Raw genomic sequence first — 14,586 nt, 5'->3', positions numbered from 1 at the left:
GACAGAGTGAGAGGGTGGGGGGGCACACATCTGATGTGGGGGCTCCTACACAAGCTGCAGATGTCTTAAATCAAATGCAGCCCGGCAGGCACATGGGGGCTCCTACATGAGCTGCACGTGCCCATCTCGAACGCAGCCCGGCAGGCACGTGGGGGCTCCTACACGAGCTGCACGTGCCCATCTCCAATGCAGCCCGGCAGGCATGTGGGGGCTTCTCACGAGCTGCACGTGCCCATCTCGAACGCAGCCCGGCAGGCACGTGGGGGCTCCTACACGAGCTGCACGTGCCCATCTCCAATGCAGCCCGGCAGGCACGTGGGGGCTCCTACACGAGCTGCACGTGCCCATCTCCAATGCAGCCCAGTAGGCACGTGGGGGCTCCTCACGAGCTGCACGTGCCCATCTCCAATGCAGCCCAGTAGGCACGTGGGGGCTCCTACACGAGCTCACGTGCCCATCTCCAATGCAGCCCGGCAGGCATGTGGGGGCTTCTCACGAGCTGCACGTGCCCATCTCGAACGCAGCCCGGCAGGCACGTGGGGGCTCCTACACGAGCTGCACGTGCCCATCTCCAATGCAGCCCAGTAGGCACGTGGGGGCTCCTACACGAGCTGCACGTGCCCATCTCCAATGCAGCCCGGCAGGCACGTGGGGGCTCCTACACGAGCTGCACGTGCCCATCTCCAATGCAGCCCAGTAGGCACGTGGGGGCTCCTCACGAGCTGCACGTGCCCATCTCCAATGCAGCCCAGTAGGCACGTGGGGGCTCCTACATGAGCTGCACGTGCCCATCTCCAATGCAGCCCAGTAGGCATGTGGGGGCTCCTCACGAGCTGCACGTGCCCATCTCCAATGCAGCCCGGCAGGCACGTGGGGGCTCCTACACGAGCTGCACGTGCCCATCTCGAACGCAGCCCGGCAGGCACGTGGGGGCTCCTACACGAGCTGCACGTGCCCATCTCCAATGCAGCCCGGCAGGCACGTGGGGGCTCCTACACGAGCTGCACGTGCCCATCTCCAATGCAGCCCAGTAGGCACGTGGGGGCTCCTCACGAGCTGCACGTGCCCATCTCCAATGCAGTGTGGCAGGCAGCGCGTGCAAGTCTGTCAGAGACAGAGATTTATATGGGGAAAGGGCACCTGCTAAAATATTTATAAATTTTCCAAGAAAACATGTTTTAAAAATGAAAAATAAACAGATGTACAAGTGCAACTCGAGAGAAATACATTATGCAAGTTTGCAGAAGCTGAGTGGCATGCCGGAGAGAGCGTGGGAGTGGGGAGTGAGAGTGTCGTGCTGGGGACTTGTGGGCGGGATCAGAGTTGGCCCTGCCAGAGCCACCTGCCACTCAGGCCAGGCGAGTGGGCGCAGCTCCCCAGCTAGAGGGCGGTGGGTAAGAAGCCAAAACCATCCAGGCTGTGCAACCTGGACCTTCTGTGCTGTAACCTGGAAGGCTGTGAAGAGGCAACAGCACACAGCCTGGGAGGGGACTCTGAGGGAATCCCAATCTTAATTCTGCCACATCAGCTTGGCCCAGCCAGTGACCCCTCCACACCTACTGACCTGCAAAATGTCCCAGGTCACTTTCTGGGGTGAAGAGGATGAAACGCTATGTGTGCGGTGTTTTGGCTCACTGCACACATCAAGACTTGGTTGAAAGCGGAAAGCTCTAGGGCACAGCTAGCTGTACACTGACGAGCATTTCATTTGGTGGTGAAATGCCGCATGTTACTTAAGGGGTTTCCAAAAAAGGGGTGGTGGTGGTGGTGGTGGGGTGCGAAACAGATGCCCTCTTGGCTTCCCAACTGAACAGTATTAGCAAGAGCTTTAGATGTCTGCCTGGTGTGTGGCGCAGACTTATTATTTGTTTATATCACACAGTCGCATGGAGAGGAATGCTAAACGAAAATTGGGCATTTCTCAAATATGGGTGGTTAGGGTTATCCTATCGCCTGAAGAAGAGTGTCGGCCCGGCATTCCTACAGACTTGGGCCTAAGACCTTGCTGACTGGTACCTGTGGGCCCAGCCTGGCCTGGTTCCCCACCTAAGCCCAGCAGGCTTTCAGAAGACCCACACTCACCAGCAGCAATGTGGTGCTTGGCTTAAATTAAAAATCTTTTGTTGTTCTTAAAACAACATTAAAGAAAAATCTGAAACAAAGAAGTCATTCATAATACCACAACCCAGTTGCAATTTTAGGTCAACAGACATTTCCCAAGAGGTTTCAATGGGTCTGCACTGGACATTCAGAGATGATCACCTAACTGTCCTTGTTGCACGAAACCTACAGTCTTGGGCAAGGGGCTGGGGCAGCAGACACAGACAATGCAAGACTAATAATGTGACAAGCATGAAGCCAGAGGTCAGACTGGCTCCAGGGCAGGTGCCAGCTTCACAGGGGCTCAGGAAGGGGCCTTCCGGAGAGGGGACAGTTACCTGTGTCTTAAAGAGCACGGGTAGAGTTAGAGAAGATAAACAGGGAGATGTCCAAGGTAGAGGGGAAACAACAGAGGCACAAGCACAGAGGTGTAAAGAGTAGGAGATGTTTGGGGGTGCAGACAGTTTGATTTTATTCAGGGTCAAGTTGTAGGGAGAGAGTGAAAGGGTGCTGGACAGCAAGACAGACTGACTCCTGGAGAGCACCAGCTGTCTTGCTGAGGAGTGTGGGCTTTATTTGTACATGACAGGAGCCACTGAAGATGGGCAAGTTTTCCCGGCTTGGTGGGTGTTAATTAAATAATAAAAAGGACTCTGAGGTCCAAGACTATCTTAATAACCCATAACATTGCCTCGCCAGTGTGGCTCAGTGGTTGAGCATTGACCTATGAACCAGGAGGTCATGGTTCGATTCCCTGTCAGGGCACATGCCCGGGCTGCAGGCTCGATCCCCAGTGTGGGGCATGCAAGAGGCAGCCGATCAATGATTCATTCTCAGCATTGATATTTCTATCTCCTCCTCTCCTCTCCTCTCTCTGAAATCAATAAAAAATATATATAAAAAAATAAAGTCTTAAAAAATAACTCGTAACATTTGTTCATGCTTTTCAAATGCCTGGCTCTTAGGTTCGCTTTAGGACGGTGGCTTACCAGGAGGCAAAGGATTGCTGCGTGCAGTCTGAGGACCCAAGCGTAGATCATGACCACACTGTGTGGCCTCCCTCTCCCTCCCTGACACACTCGGCACCTGAGCTGATCAGTGTCAGGACTTGGCCAGCAGAAAGGCCCAGCTGAATGAGGTTGCACTGGTTGCCTGCAAAGCTGGTCAGGAGTGAGGCCACCTGGGTTTATTCCTGTAGCTTAAGGTTGCATTTCACGAAGAAGGGGCACACAGCTCTGAGGGGCAGGAAGCTTGGGGGATGGGAGCTTGTTCCCTGACACAAAGTACTCTCAGGCATAGGGAGGACGTGATAATCACGTCGAGGCAGAATTGCAACACCAAGGACCCTGGGACAGGGAAGGGCTTCAGGAGCTGAGCTGCCTCACAGCAGGCAGGCGTCCTACCTCTAACCCACTCCTCTGTGGGAGGCAGGAGAAAACACAAGGTTTGGAATCAGACAGTTGGGTTGGCAGCCAAGTTATGCCACATAGTGGGGAGTTACCTAACCCCTCTGCGCTCTTGTTTCTGCCTCTGTGAATGGAGATAAAATAGTATCTAAGTCGTAGGGTTGATGTGAGGATTAACCTACAAAAATACTTCAGAATAATACCTGGCCCACATATGCATGTGATGAATGTTAACTATTAGAACACGCTGAATGGAAAATAGGAAAGAACGACCTCTACATAAAATATCGACACGTGATTACTCACCCTCACAGACACACCCATGGTGGATATAAAGCTATTATTTTTGCTGAGAAACTTGTTTACAAATGAACCCAAACTTCCCTGAATGGCGACCCTTCCCTTGACTTCTTCAGCCTTCCCTGCTGTACCTTTGCATCAGTCCTGTCACTCCAGGGTGCAGAGAGCAATGGGAGGGCCAACTCACCAATTTGCGGATTTCACATTCTAAATTCTGAATGCAGTCCAGTTTCCTCTTGCGGCAGCGCTGGGCCGCGATGCGGTTCTTGCTGCGCCGCCGGACGTCGTGAATGAACTCTAACTGTTCTGAGGTCAGCTTGTGCATCTTAATCATCATCTGGAAGTCGTTCCTCGGGAGATCTGTGATTTGATCTACAGGAAAGGGAAGTTTGACCTGGAACCAAGAATAACAGATGATGATTACGGCAGCTGGGTTTTTAGTTTTCACTCAGGCAGGTAGAACATCAAAGCATGGTAAAAAACCTCCTTTCGAAGATGACCGAGTAATACGGGAACTACTGAGAGCAAGCTGTGATTAATTCTTCCCTGTTTCAAGTATAAATCCGATGTAATATTCAGATAATCAAACAGAATGTGATCACACAAATTACATGGTGCTTATCATCCCTGAGATTTTTGAAGCAAGCAGCATGGAAAACACTGGGAAATGTGAACTTTTTCATTGCTACAGCACTTTAGTAAATAGGATTCTCTAGCTGGTTGAGACCTGCTTCCATTGAGCCACAGCTCAATAAAACAACTATGTATAGAAAGAGACCTAAAGAATGGTCTGAAACACTCGAATGAAGAGAGCATCACACACCCTGAAGATGCTGGAAAGATGGAACAGTCAGCGATGCTTAGTTACCACGGCATAAGGGAGACAGGGCGGTGACTTGGAAGGCTACTCCAGCATGGACAAGGCGTTAGAACTGGATTTTCGTCATTCCTACCGGATGTGAGACCTCAGACAAGTTACTTCACTTCTCTGAACCCTAGTGTGCTCATCTGGAAAACAGGCTGTGCCTTTTAGTCTCCCAGTGCTCTTCAAGTGGTAGGCCCTTTTGCAGATTGTGTTTTCCAAAACGCCACGGCCATCCCATCTCACACTTTCTTTTACAGAAACCTTCTTGACCTTCTTCTATCGAGAGGATGCACATTCCTGCCTCGACCAATACAGTGCAGCAGGAGCGATGGTGGAACTTTGGAGGTTCGGTCATCAAAGGTGTTGCCGTCTCCTCTTAGGCCTCCTCGATTGCTCTTTGTGGAGGAAACCAGCTATGCCCTGTGGAGAGGCCCACGTGGAGAAGACCTGAGGCCTCCAGTCAACAACCGGCATCTCCGTGCCAGTCACATGAATGAGCCACCCAGGACGTGGATTTTCTGACCGTGTGCCTCCCTCTTCCTCCCTGACTCAGACTCGGCACCTGAGTTGAGTTTCCAGGATTTGGCCAGCAGAAAGGCTGAGCAGAATGAGGTTGCACTGGTTGCCTGCAAAGCTAGTCGGGAGTGAGGCCACCTGGATCTGACTTCCACCTCATGAGGTTCCCCAGCCAGAAGTGCTCAGATGGGCCACGTCTGAATTCCTGACCCATAAAACAGTGGGAGGCGTTAGAACGATTTTTGTTGTTTTAAGCCACAAAGTTTGGGGTGATCTGTTAAGCAGCGACAGATAACTGGTGCAGATATTATTATCAGCAAGAGTCTCACTTTCAAACTCTTGACAAATCAAAGCCAATCAGCATTATTCAAAGAGAGGACTCCCGTCTCTTGAGGGATGGATCTGTGTCCTTCTATTGTTAAATGCTTGGTTACAACCTTGTCTGTGGCGGTTTGCAACATTTAAGAACCACAGCCTTCTGGAGTCTCCTCAGCACTCATGAGGTAAACACAGGCCTGCAGCTTCCCGCAGTTGGACACCACCCTTTCCAGGATCCTTACTGAAGACCCTAGGGACTTTGGGGTTCAGTTCTGCTTCTGTTTCAGAAGCTCCTAGAAAAGGAAGGTAGCACATTGTTCTGCGGAGAGTTTCCCAGCACAGACTGCTTCATGCTTGCTTACACTAGATAGAGTTTGCAGTAGACAGACCAGCAGATGGCGCTATGCACCTACACGTCCTTCAAGCGCCTGCCCAGCGCTGTCCACTGCAAACAATGCCGGCTGCATCTGTGATTCTACGTTTCTTAGTAGCACTGATTAAAATAATTCAAATAAATGAAAAGAGGTGAATTAATTCTAATAAAATATTGACTTGAACCCTATAGATCCAAAATATTTTCAACATGTAATTAATAGAAAATTACTGTGATATTTTACTTTTTTGGATGGGAGGCACCAAATGTTCAAAATCCGAGGCGTATATGACACCTACAACATGTCATAAACCAGCCACAATTCTGGGGCTCAACAGCCACGTGTGGCTATTGTATTGGACTCAATGAAACGGAGGAATCAGAAAAATAGGTCAATTAAACCTGAGTTTCATTGATCGAAGTATTTCTGGGTGAGGAAACCAAGCCCTCGCTAATACTCAGAAGGTGCAGTATTATGTCTGCCCGGCTTAGGGAGGGTGATGAAGAAATTTTATCCTGAGCGCAGGCTTTTTCTTTGGTGACATCAGATGCCGGCAGACAGGAGCCCAGATCTTGGCTTCTGTGACTAGTGAATCCCCATGCACAAAGGCAATCACAAACGACCATGTGGCTTTCCCACGGCTGGGTGCACCTGCTTTGTCAGGTTCTCTGTAGCTCTGAGCCCACTGGACGCGGCATTTGCTGAAGGCTGCCAGTGGGCGCTGTGATTCTACTTGCGCATGGTGAACGCTGCCCCATGACACCTATGAAACTCTTTGGACCAAGAGAACCAAATCACAACGACACACATCACACCACTCTCAGCTCAGCCCTGCTCCGTCTGCTAAAGACGGGCAGCCAGGACAAACAGCTCCTTGTTATGGGCCCGGGAAAGGGCTTTGTCCATGGGGCTGTGTTTGCACAAGGCTTATACTGATATGAAAGAATGTTTGATTTCCCTTTCATACCCTTTGGATGACAAACAGACACTCAGATCCTGGACGGTGCCTAAATAACACAGAGGTCTGTGTGCGGGGACACGGATGTTTCCACACCAGGCAGAAGCCTTGTTTGCACAGCAGAGGTGGCAGCAGTTCTGGGCCTGGTGTCTCCCCTTCTGCTGACCACAAAGCCGTTCTGCTCCCGCTCGCAATCGTGTTTACCGATTTTCAGAAAAAAAAACATACCTATAGTTCAGGCCACAGGGAAAGTCAGAAGGCCTTCTGTAGTGAGAGTTACTATATTCAAAAGCATCCAGGCAGTGAATATAAAACACTAGGGAAATAGGACAGAGGTTGACAGGAAAGAAGAAAAATCAACAATGCTCGTTTCAAAGTCCTTGAAGCAAAAGGCCATATAAAATTTCAGCAGAGCTGTTGCAACTCCAGTTGCTTTTTAAAGAGGTCAAAGGAAAAGAAAATTGTCAGCCATGGACTTTCTTCAATGTGAGGGGGGGAAAAAAAGCAACAAAGTAAAACCCAAACACTCTTGTTTCTCTTTAAAAGGCTCTGTTTCCCCTCTGGCAAGGGAGAATTTCCACTGACACCGGAGGTGAGTCCCAGAGGTGTTCTTGGAGAGGCTCAGTGGTCACTCACCGCGGCTGCTTGCTATGGTGAGAGATGTGAGCTCCAAGCCAATGTCATGGTCCCCAGAGATAAAGAGCGGGCACAGACCCCTCGTGGAGCAGGGGGAATGTTCCCTTCTCAGGCTCGCAGGCACCCCAGCACTCTTCAAACGGGGCTGGGAAGTCCGCTAATGCTACTTGGCCTTTGGATACGTTGAAACACATCGAGAAGGCTGAGGCCCTTCTCCCTTTCTTCCAGAGAATTCTTACAACCCAAATGGCCTAATAGGACTTCCCATCTTATTTACTGTACTTCCACACACTTATTCTTCCAATATTTAACTTCTCAGCAGTGGCTTGGTTTTCATTCACTGGCCTCTCGCAGATTGTGCAAAACACCCAAACAGACAAGACGAAGATCTTTCCAAACACCACCAGCCCCTGTCCGAATGGCCGGCCTGCAGCTATACTAGTGATGGCGAACCTATGACACGTGTGTCAGAGGTGACACGCAAACTCATTTTTTGGGTTGATTTTTCTTTGTTAAATGGCATTTAAATATATAAAATAAATATAAAAAATATAAGTCTTTGTTTTACTATGACTGCAAATATCAAAAAAATTTCTATATGTGACACGGCACCAGAGTTAAGTTAGGGTTTTTCAAAATGCTGACACGCCGAGCTCAAAAGGTTTGCCATCACTGAGCTATACAGTCAACCACGGGCATATGAGACTAAGCACAGGAGGCTGAGCAGGCTGCACAGGAGGGGAAGGGCCCTCCTGTGGCTTTCCATGGGATCGAGGGCCCTGATTTCTCTTCAGGCTCGGGGCCGCGTGTAGGTGCACCCGAGCTTTGCTTCTCAGTAGAGACTCTGAGAGTCACAAGCCCCGGGCCTGTGACATCGGAGCCAACGGTGCCTCAGCGTGCATGGTCCGCCCCGTTGACTTGACCCGGCCCAGCAGAGTGCCCAGGCTTCTCTTCCTTCTTAGCACAATGGGAGGAACAGGACAGAGGTGTTTCAGCCCAGCACCTGCACTGGCTGGCTCAGCAGTGGCCAGAGGAGGGTGAGACCCTCTGGGGACCCCAGCTCCTGATCAGTCAGGGGAATGAGTGGCCCTGCCGTGGGCCGAGGGCCCCCTGGCCCCAGAGGCTGACAAAAGGTGGGAGAATGCTGTGTGACTTCTGGAAGGTGAATGAAATCTAAATATTCCTCCTTGTGGGCCTGGCCAGGGGGTGCCAGTGCGTTCTTCTCACCAAACACTAATCAGCGGCTCCACGCCCCCCCCCCCCCCCCCGGTGAACAGCTGCCCAGCTTCTGCAGCCAATACACCCCTCTCTCCCAGATACACAAAAGTATCATTTAAGAAATTATATTACATATAACTTCTTGCAGACAGTTCAAATATGAGACAAAAGAGGGGGAAAAGATCCCCCTCCCCAAACAATAACACTCTTGCTTTGGTGGACTTCCCTGTGATCTTGTTTCCTCTGAATCTTTTACGGGGTTTTAATGAGACGGGTTGTCATCACCTCCTGTGTCTCTTAACACATCTCATGTGCCTGGTGTCTCTGGGCGGCTCGATGGGGGCTACTGGAGAAGGACCGAGATAAAACGTTGTAGAAAAAGCCGAGAACAAGCATCTATTTCCTCTAGAAATCCCAGTGGAAGCTGGTGTGTGAATCTTCTTGCTATCTCCTTTTTCGGTTTCAGTACCAGAAGTTGAGTAGAAGCCACGGGAGTCGATCCTACTAACTGTATCTCCAAAGCTTCTACCACCTATGCTTTTTACAAGACCTCAGATCTCTGGGAGTTGTCGGGGGAGCAAGCAAGATGCCCACTGGGGCTAATGACTCCAGTGCTGCTGGCATGGGGACAGCCAGCTCAGCGCTGGGCAGATGCCAATGACAACATCTCCCTCCCAGACTAAGAAATGTTTCCTGAACAATTGTCCTTTTACCCTAGAGTCTCATGGTCAAATGCAGGACACCTGGGATTCAGTTGTGACACTGCAATCAATTAGCTGTGTGGCTGCAGGCAAGTCTTCCCTCCTCTCTGTCCTGAAGCTCTGTGAGGGTCTGTGAGTCAGCGACATCTGCCCTGCTCATCTGACAGGGCTGCTGTGAAGACTAAAATTGGATAGGAGATGGAGAAAGTGCTTTAAAAAGTTGGAATAGCCCTGGCTGGTTTGGCTCAGTGGATAGAGCGTTGGCCTGAGGACTGAAGGGTCCCAGGTTCAATTCTGGTCAAGGACACATGCCTGAGTTGCGGGCTCGATCCCCAGTAGGGGGCGTGCAGGAGGCAGCTGATCAATGATTCTCTCTCATCACTGATGTTTCTATCTCTCTCTCTCTCCTTTCCTCTCTGAAATCAATAAAAAAACATATTTAAAAAGTTGGAATTGCCTCATAGATCTGACATATTGTTAATAATACTATATTTGTTAGCTCTAATAAATATAATTTATTTTTCTTTGTCACATGGTTCCTTATTCTAGACATACAGTATGCTTTGAAATTCCAGATGCTAAGCACAGCTTTCTAGACATCACAAAAGGACTGTTTTAGTTAGAAATACGGCTGAAGTCTATGCTGCCCAGCAAGGCTTTCTTTTCATTAGGTGGGCCAATTACAGACATGTGAAAAAAGATGCCTGATTCAACAAACCACTAAAGCAACTGTAAACATTTTACATGTAACTTGTGCCTGGAAGTCAGCATTTGGGCGGGAGAGTTAGAGTCAGACAAGCTCATCTGGGTGATTATTTGTCAGTGTTGGTGCTGGGCCTTATTTCTCCCTGCCCCTGGCTCCTATAGAAACACACAAGGATACACACATACTCACATACTTGATCCCTCTTGACATGATCCATGTTAATAAAGCAAACCCAACTAATCAATACTTTTAGCTGTCTTTCCAGTACTTCCTGACTAAAGTTCACAATGGATTAGAAATGGGTGTGGTACAAAACCGTGTCACTAAGAAGCTTCCTACTTAGAAAATACTTGTGACTTTTCTATTACTTTCAAATGTTAAAAATGAACCTGTAAACCAAAACAAGGTACTACCTCAGATCCACTAGAATGGCTATAATAAAAAAGATGGACAATAACGAATGTTGGCAAGGATGTGGAGCAACTGGATCCCTCATACACTGCTGGTGGGAATGTAAAATGGTGCAGTTGCCTTGGGAAACACTCTGATAATTCCTGGAAAGGTTGAAGGGAGTTATCATGTGATTCAGCAATTCCCCTCCTAGATATGTAACGAAGAGAACTGAAAACACATCTACAAAAAACTTGCACACAAGAGCTCACAGCAGCATTATTGACAATAGCCCAAAAGGGTAAACAATCCAAAAGTCACCAAACTGATGAATGGATCACCAAAGTGTGGTACATGCACGTGGAATATTATCCAGCAACAAAAAAGAAATGAAGCAACTGATAGATGACATATGGGGGGCATATCAATGGCGAATAAACCTTGAAAACATTATGTTCAGTGAAAGAAGCCAGACACAAAAGGCCACAAAGTGTAAGATTTCATTGATATAAAATGTCCAGCGTAGACATAGCTGTAGGGGCAGAAAGCAGAGCAGTGGTTTCCTGAGTTGAGGGAGGGTACCAAGGGGTGGCTGCTGATGGGTATGTTGTTTCTTTCAGGGGTGATAAAAATGTCTTGGAATTAGAGTGGTGATAGTCATAGAATTTTGTGAATCATTCAAAACCCTTGACTTGTTCACTTTAACAGGGTGGATTTGATGGTATGTGAATTACATCTCAATTTAAAAAATGAACCTGTGTGAGATATATGTAATAAAATTAAAACATTATAGAAATACATACAAATGAAACTTTCCCCTATACTCCTTCTCCCCAACTTTGCCTCCCATTTTCAGTCAAACTAAGACTTTGTTATGCAAAGTGTTACTTTTGTTACTTCTTATGACCTATTCATTTTTTCATCATTGGAAGAAAAAAAAATTTCCAAACTGACTTTTTATGTAAATAGCAAACCCAGAAGTCATAAAGAAAAGAATGGATAACAACTACTTAAAACTTAAAATTTTCTATATAGGAGAAGATACCATAAGTTAAATAAAACCCTGGAAAAATATAGAAAACATTTATCAGAAAGGGTTAATATCCCTATATTAAGGATTCTGTACACTGATTGAAAGACAACATGAAAGAAAAATGGACAAAGATGTCAACCTCATTAGCAGTCATCCTTTTTTTGCCCATCACATTGGCAAAAATTAAAAGGATGGATCACTCCTACTGGCAAGAACAGGAGGAAACTGCTGAAGGATATGGGAATTGCTACAGCCTTTGGGGAGAGTAGTTAGGCAGTATTTAATGAATGAGCATAACCTTTAACCCACTTAAGGAACTCTAACCCATAAAAATAAAAGCACCACTACTAAATATCTTCACAAAAATATTTATTGCAGCGTTTATAAGAGGGGAAAAATTAGAAACAACTGGAATGGCTGCTGAGAGATGATAGATGAGTAAATTGTGGTTTATGGGACTGATGGATGTTAAAGAAGCCCCATGTGATGGACCTAGAGGCATGTACACAGGAGACAGCTGTGTGGAAAAGCAAGTCACTGAGAAATTATTCTGTAAATGCCATGAAAATAAAACCTAAGCCTCTAGAGATGTGGATATGTTGTTGTAGGCACAGAGAATTTGGTGGGTCAGGAACTGGGTATGCTGTTTGATTATTAAAAAAAAAGAAAGTTTAAAAAGCTGATTGTTGATAAAGGACAGTATTGTGCTAACTTAAGCTTTCTTCAGCGCTAGGGAATCATTAGAAAGGATGAGAGAGGTCAACACTGATGAGATGAGAGAGTTAACAGGGCAGAACTAGAACATCTTATAGTAGGCTAACACCTCTTTTGATTGAACATTTTGGCTCCTCACAGAGTACCTGCAGTACTGGACAGGTGCCTGGCTGGCAGTGAGAACTCTTTCTGGCTTTTGACTCTGATCTCTCCTTGGGAGAGAAGTTACTTGGAAGAGAAGTTACCTGGACCTTACACAAGAGCAAACTGGGGCAGAGTCAGCCCAGTACACGTTGGATTCTTCTGGATCAGTGCAGGGAAATGAGTTGAGTCATGTTTATAAAGGATTTGCCTTCAATGTTATTACAGGGCACCATACTCCCACCAGGGTCAAAGGAACTCCCGTAAGCAAGTGATGAACTCAAAGATGAGCAGTGACGATGAGTCCCTGAAACAGTTCTTGGAAAATGTAATCTCCTCTACTCTAGGAAAACTAAAACGTCAAACTGGGAAAAACCTTAGCTTTCCTGTATCGATCCTGTCCTAAATGTACTACCAAGAGGGGCGATGTGTGATTTCTGACATGGCATAGAACTTTGGTAAATGTCACTTCTTCCACTGTTTAGATATGCAAAAACCCTAATAATAAAAAAGTAAAAATAAAGTACTTTTTAAAGCAGTGGTATTTTTCAAGGGGAGACTAGTCCTGTTCATGACTATTTTTATAGGTTGAATGAATCCTCCTTTAAACTGATTCATGTAGAACTGAAAAGCTCTAAGGCAGACGAAAGATGGCTCAAACATAAGAAAAACCATGGGCTCTTGTTGATGGCATTTAGTTCCAAGAAGTGGCTTTCAGCTCTCTTTTGGGATAGCAGAGAAACCACAGAGCTTTATCTGAAACGGACAGTTCCTTGAGCATGTGCAAATGTCACAAAAACACAGCCCCTTTAGCGTAACGGCAGGGCTCCTCTTGAGGGAGAGACAAAAAAACAAAGATTTGGAGGCTTTCTGTTTTTGTGTGTGACACCAATCCTTGGTGAGATTAAGTCACTATGTGGACGAACCAGACCCAGTGACGAGGCCTCTGCATCGCGGGCGCTTATGGAAAGCTTCAGGGGAAGAGACGACAACCTCACAAAAGTGATCGGAGGGAAAGGAGTGAGCGAGGGGGGAGAGCACAACCTCTGGCTGTTCTCACAAGACTTCTGGTCTCTGAGGCTAGAGACACAGACGCGCCTCTGGCTTGGCACAAGCTCCCACCCAAACCGGAGGGGATAATGGTGTAGTTGAGTAGAAACAGTTCCCATTCAAATTGCCTTTACAATTTCTTTTAACTCAATTAAAGCCTACCTTTCTCCATTTTTTTGCCAGGCAAAAAGAAGAGAGGGCTATCCAGCAAAACAAGGCAGTGATCACAGGTTATTTCTGCAGTTGGCACGGAGGGCTTTGGAATCTATTTTCAAAACATGCCCGAACTAAAGCCCCGGGTGCTTCTCGCCAAGCTTGCAGAGACAGCATGTGGCTCTGTGAAAAGCCACCTCACCCGTGTGGCATTTCCGCTGCCTGGTGGGGTTAGCATCCCTGCCCTACTAGAGGCTGAGATCCAGGGAGCGCAGGCCTCCTGAGGACCACGCTTCGTCTCCCTCTGTGTCTTTTGAATAAGCAGCTCTGAAGAGGGACTTCCCACTGGAGGCGCTCACTTTAGGCCCAGAGGCAGGTCTGAGACACAGGTGGCAGTCTCAGGCTGGTTCCTGGTCACCAGGTTAGGCCGTGCCAGATTGTGGCACAGACTCCCAGGGGCCTCTGAGGGGGTGGGGGGAGGGGAAACACACGGGGTGTCTGTTCTTTCTCCCCTGAGCAATGTGGCTGGTATTGCTCCTGCTCCCTCTCCCAGCGTTGGTGAGACATGGATGGAGCCTGGCAATTGTTACCTATAAAGTACTTTGCTTTCAGGGTGGACCAAAACGGGCACTCAACCCCACTGCGCCCCAAAATAACTCCTCACCATTTGTGGGGAGCCTGGGAAGTGGTATGTTATTAAGTTATGTGTGACTGATTACGGTGCTTCTGCAATGACCCTGAGCCCAGAAGGGATGGTGTGAGCCTTCCATCTGCACGGGTTGGCCCCAGGGTCTTCTGTTGATAAGGAAAACGTAAAGGGTGCTAGAAAAGCACTTTAGTGTGGATCTATCTAGTTTTAATGGGTTTTGAAAGTGTTTCTATATTTCCCTTCACACTGAAGGGGTGAGGAGCAAGGACAAAGGTGATGGGTACAGCATCCGTTCAGAGCAGATGGAGAAGGAGCAAGGGAGGTCTGAAGTACCTGAGCATGCTTTCATGCTTTTTTT

The 14,586-nt window shown here is 47.8% G+C and overlaps 1 protein-coding gene across 5 annotated transcripts in view; it reads right to left on the bottom strand.

The window, feature by feature from the left end:
* BACH2 (BTB domain and CNC homolog 2) overlaps window positions 1-14,586 on the bottom strand; it is a 344,951-nt gene that overhangs the window by 7,769 nt on the left and 322,596 nt on the right. For all 5 annotated transcript variants that reach the window (XM_059700925.1, XM_059700924.1, XM_059700922.1 and 2 more), the window contains one exon: window positions 3,994-4,200. In XM_059700925.1, coding sequence (XP_059556908.1) covers window positions 3,994-4,200 — 207 coding nt within the window. The remainder of the gene's footprint in view (window positions 1-3,993; window positions 4,201-14,586) is intronic.

This window comes from Myotis daubentonii, chromosome 6 (assembly GCF_963259705.1).
Source record: "Myotis daubentonii chromosome 6, mMyoDau2.1, whole genome shotgun sequence".
In the NCBI taxonomy this organism is placed as follows: domain Eukaryota; kingdom Metazoa; phylum Chordata; class Mammalia; order Chiroptera; family Vespertilionidae; genus Myotis; species Myotis daubentonii.
This window is presented reverse-complemented; position numbering and strand designations above follow the sequence as displayed.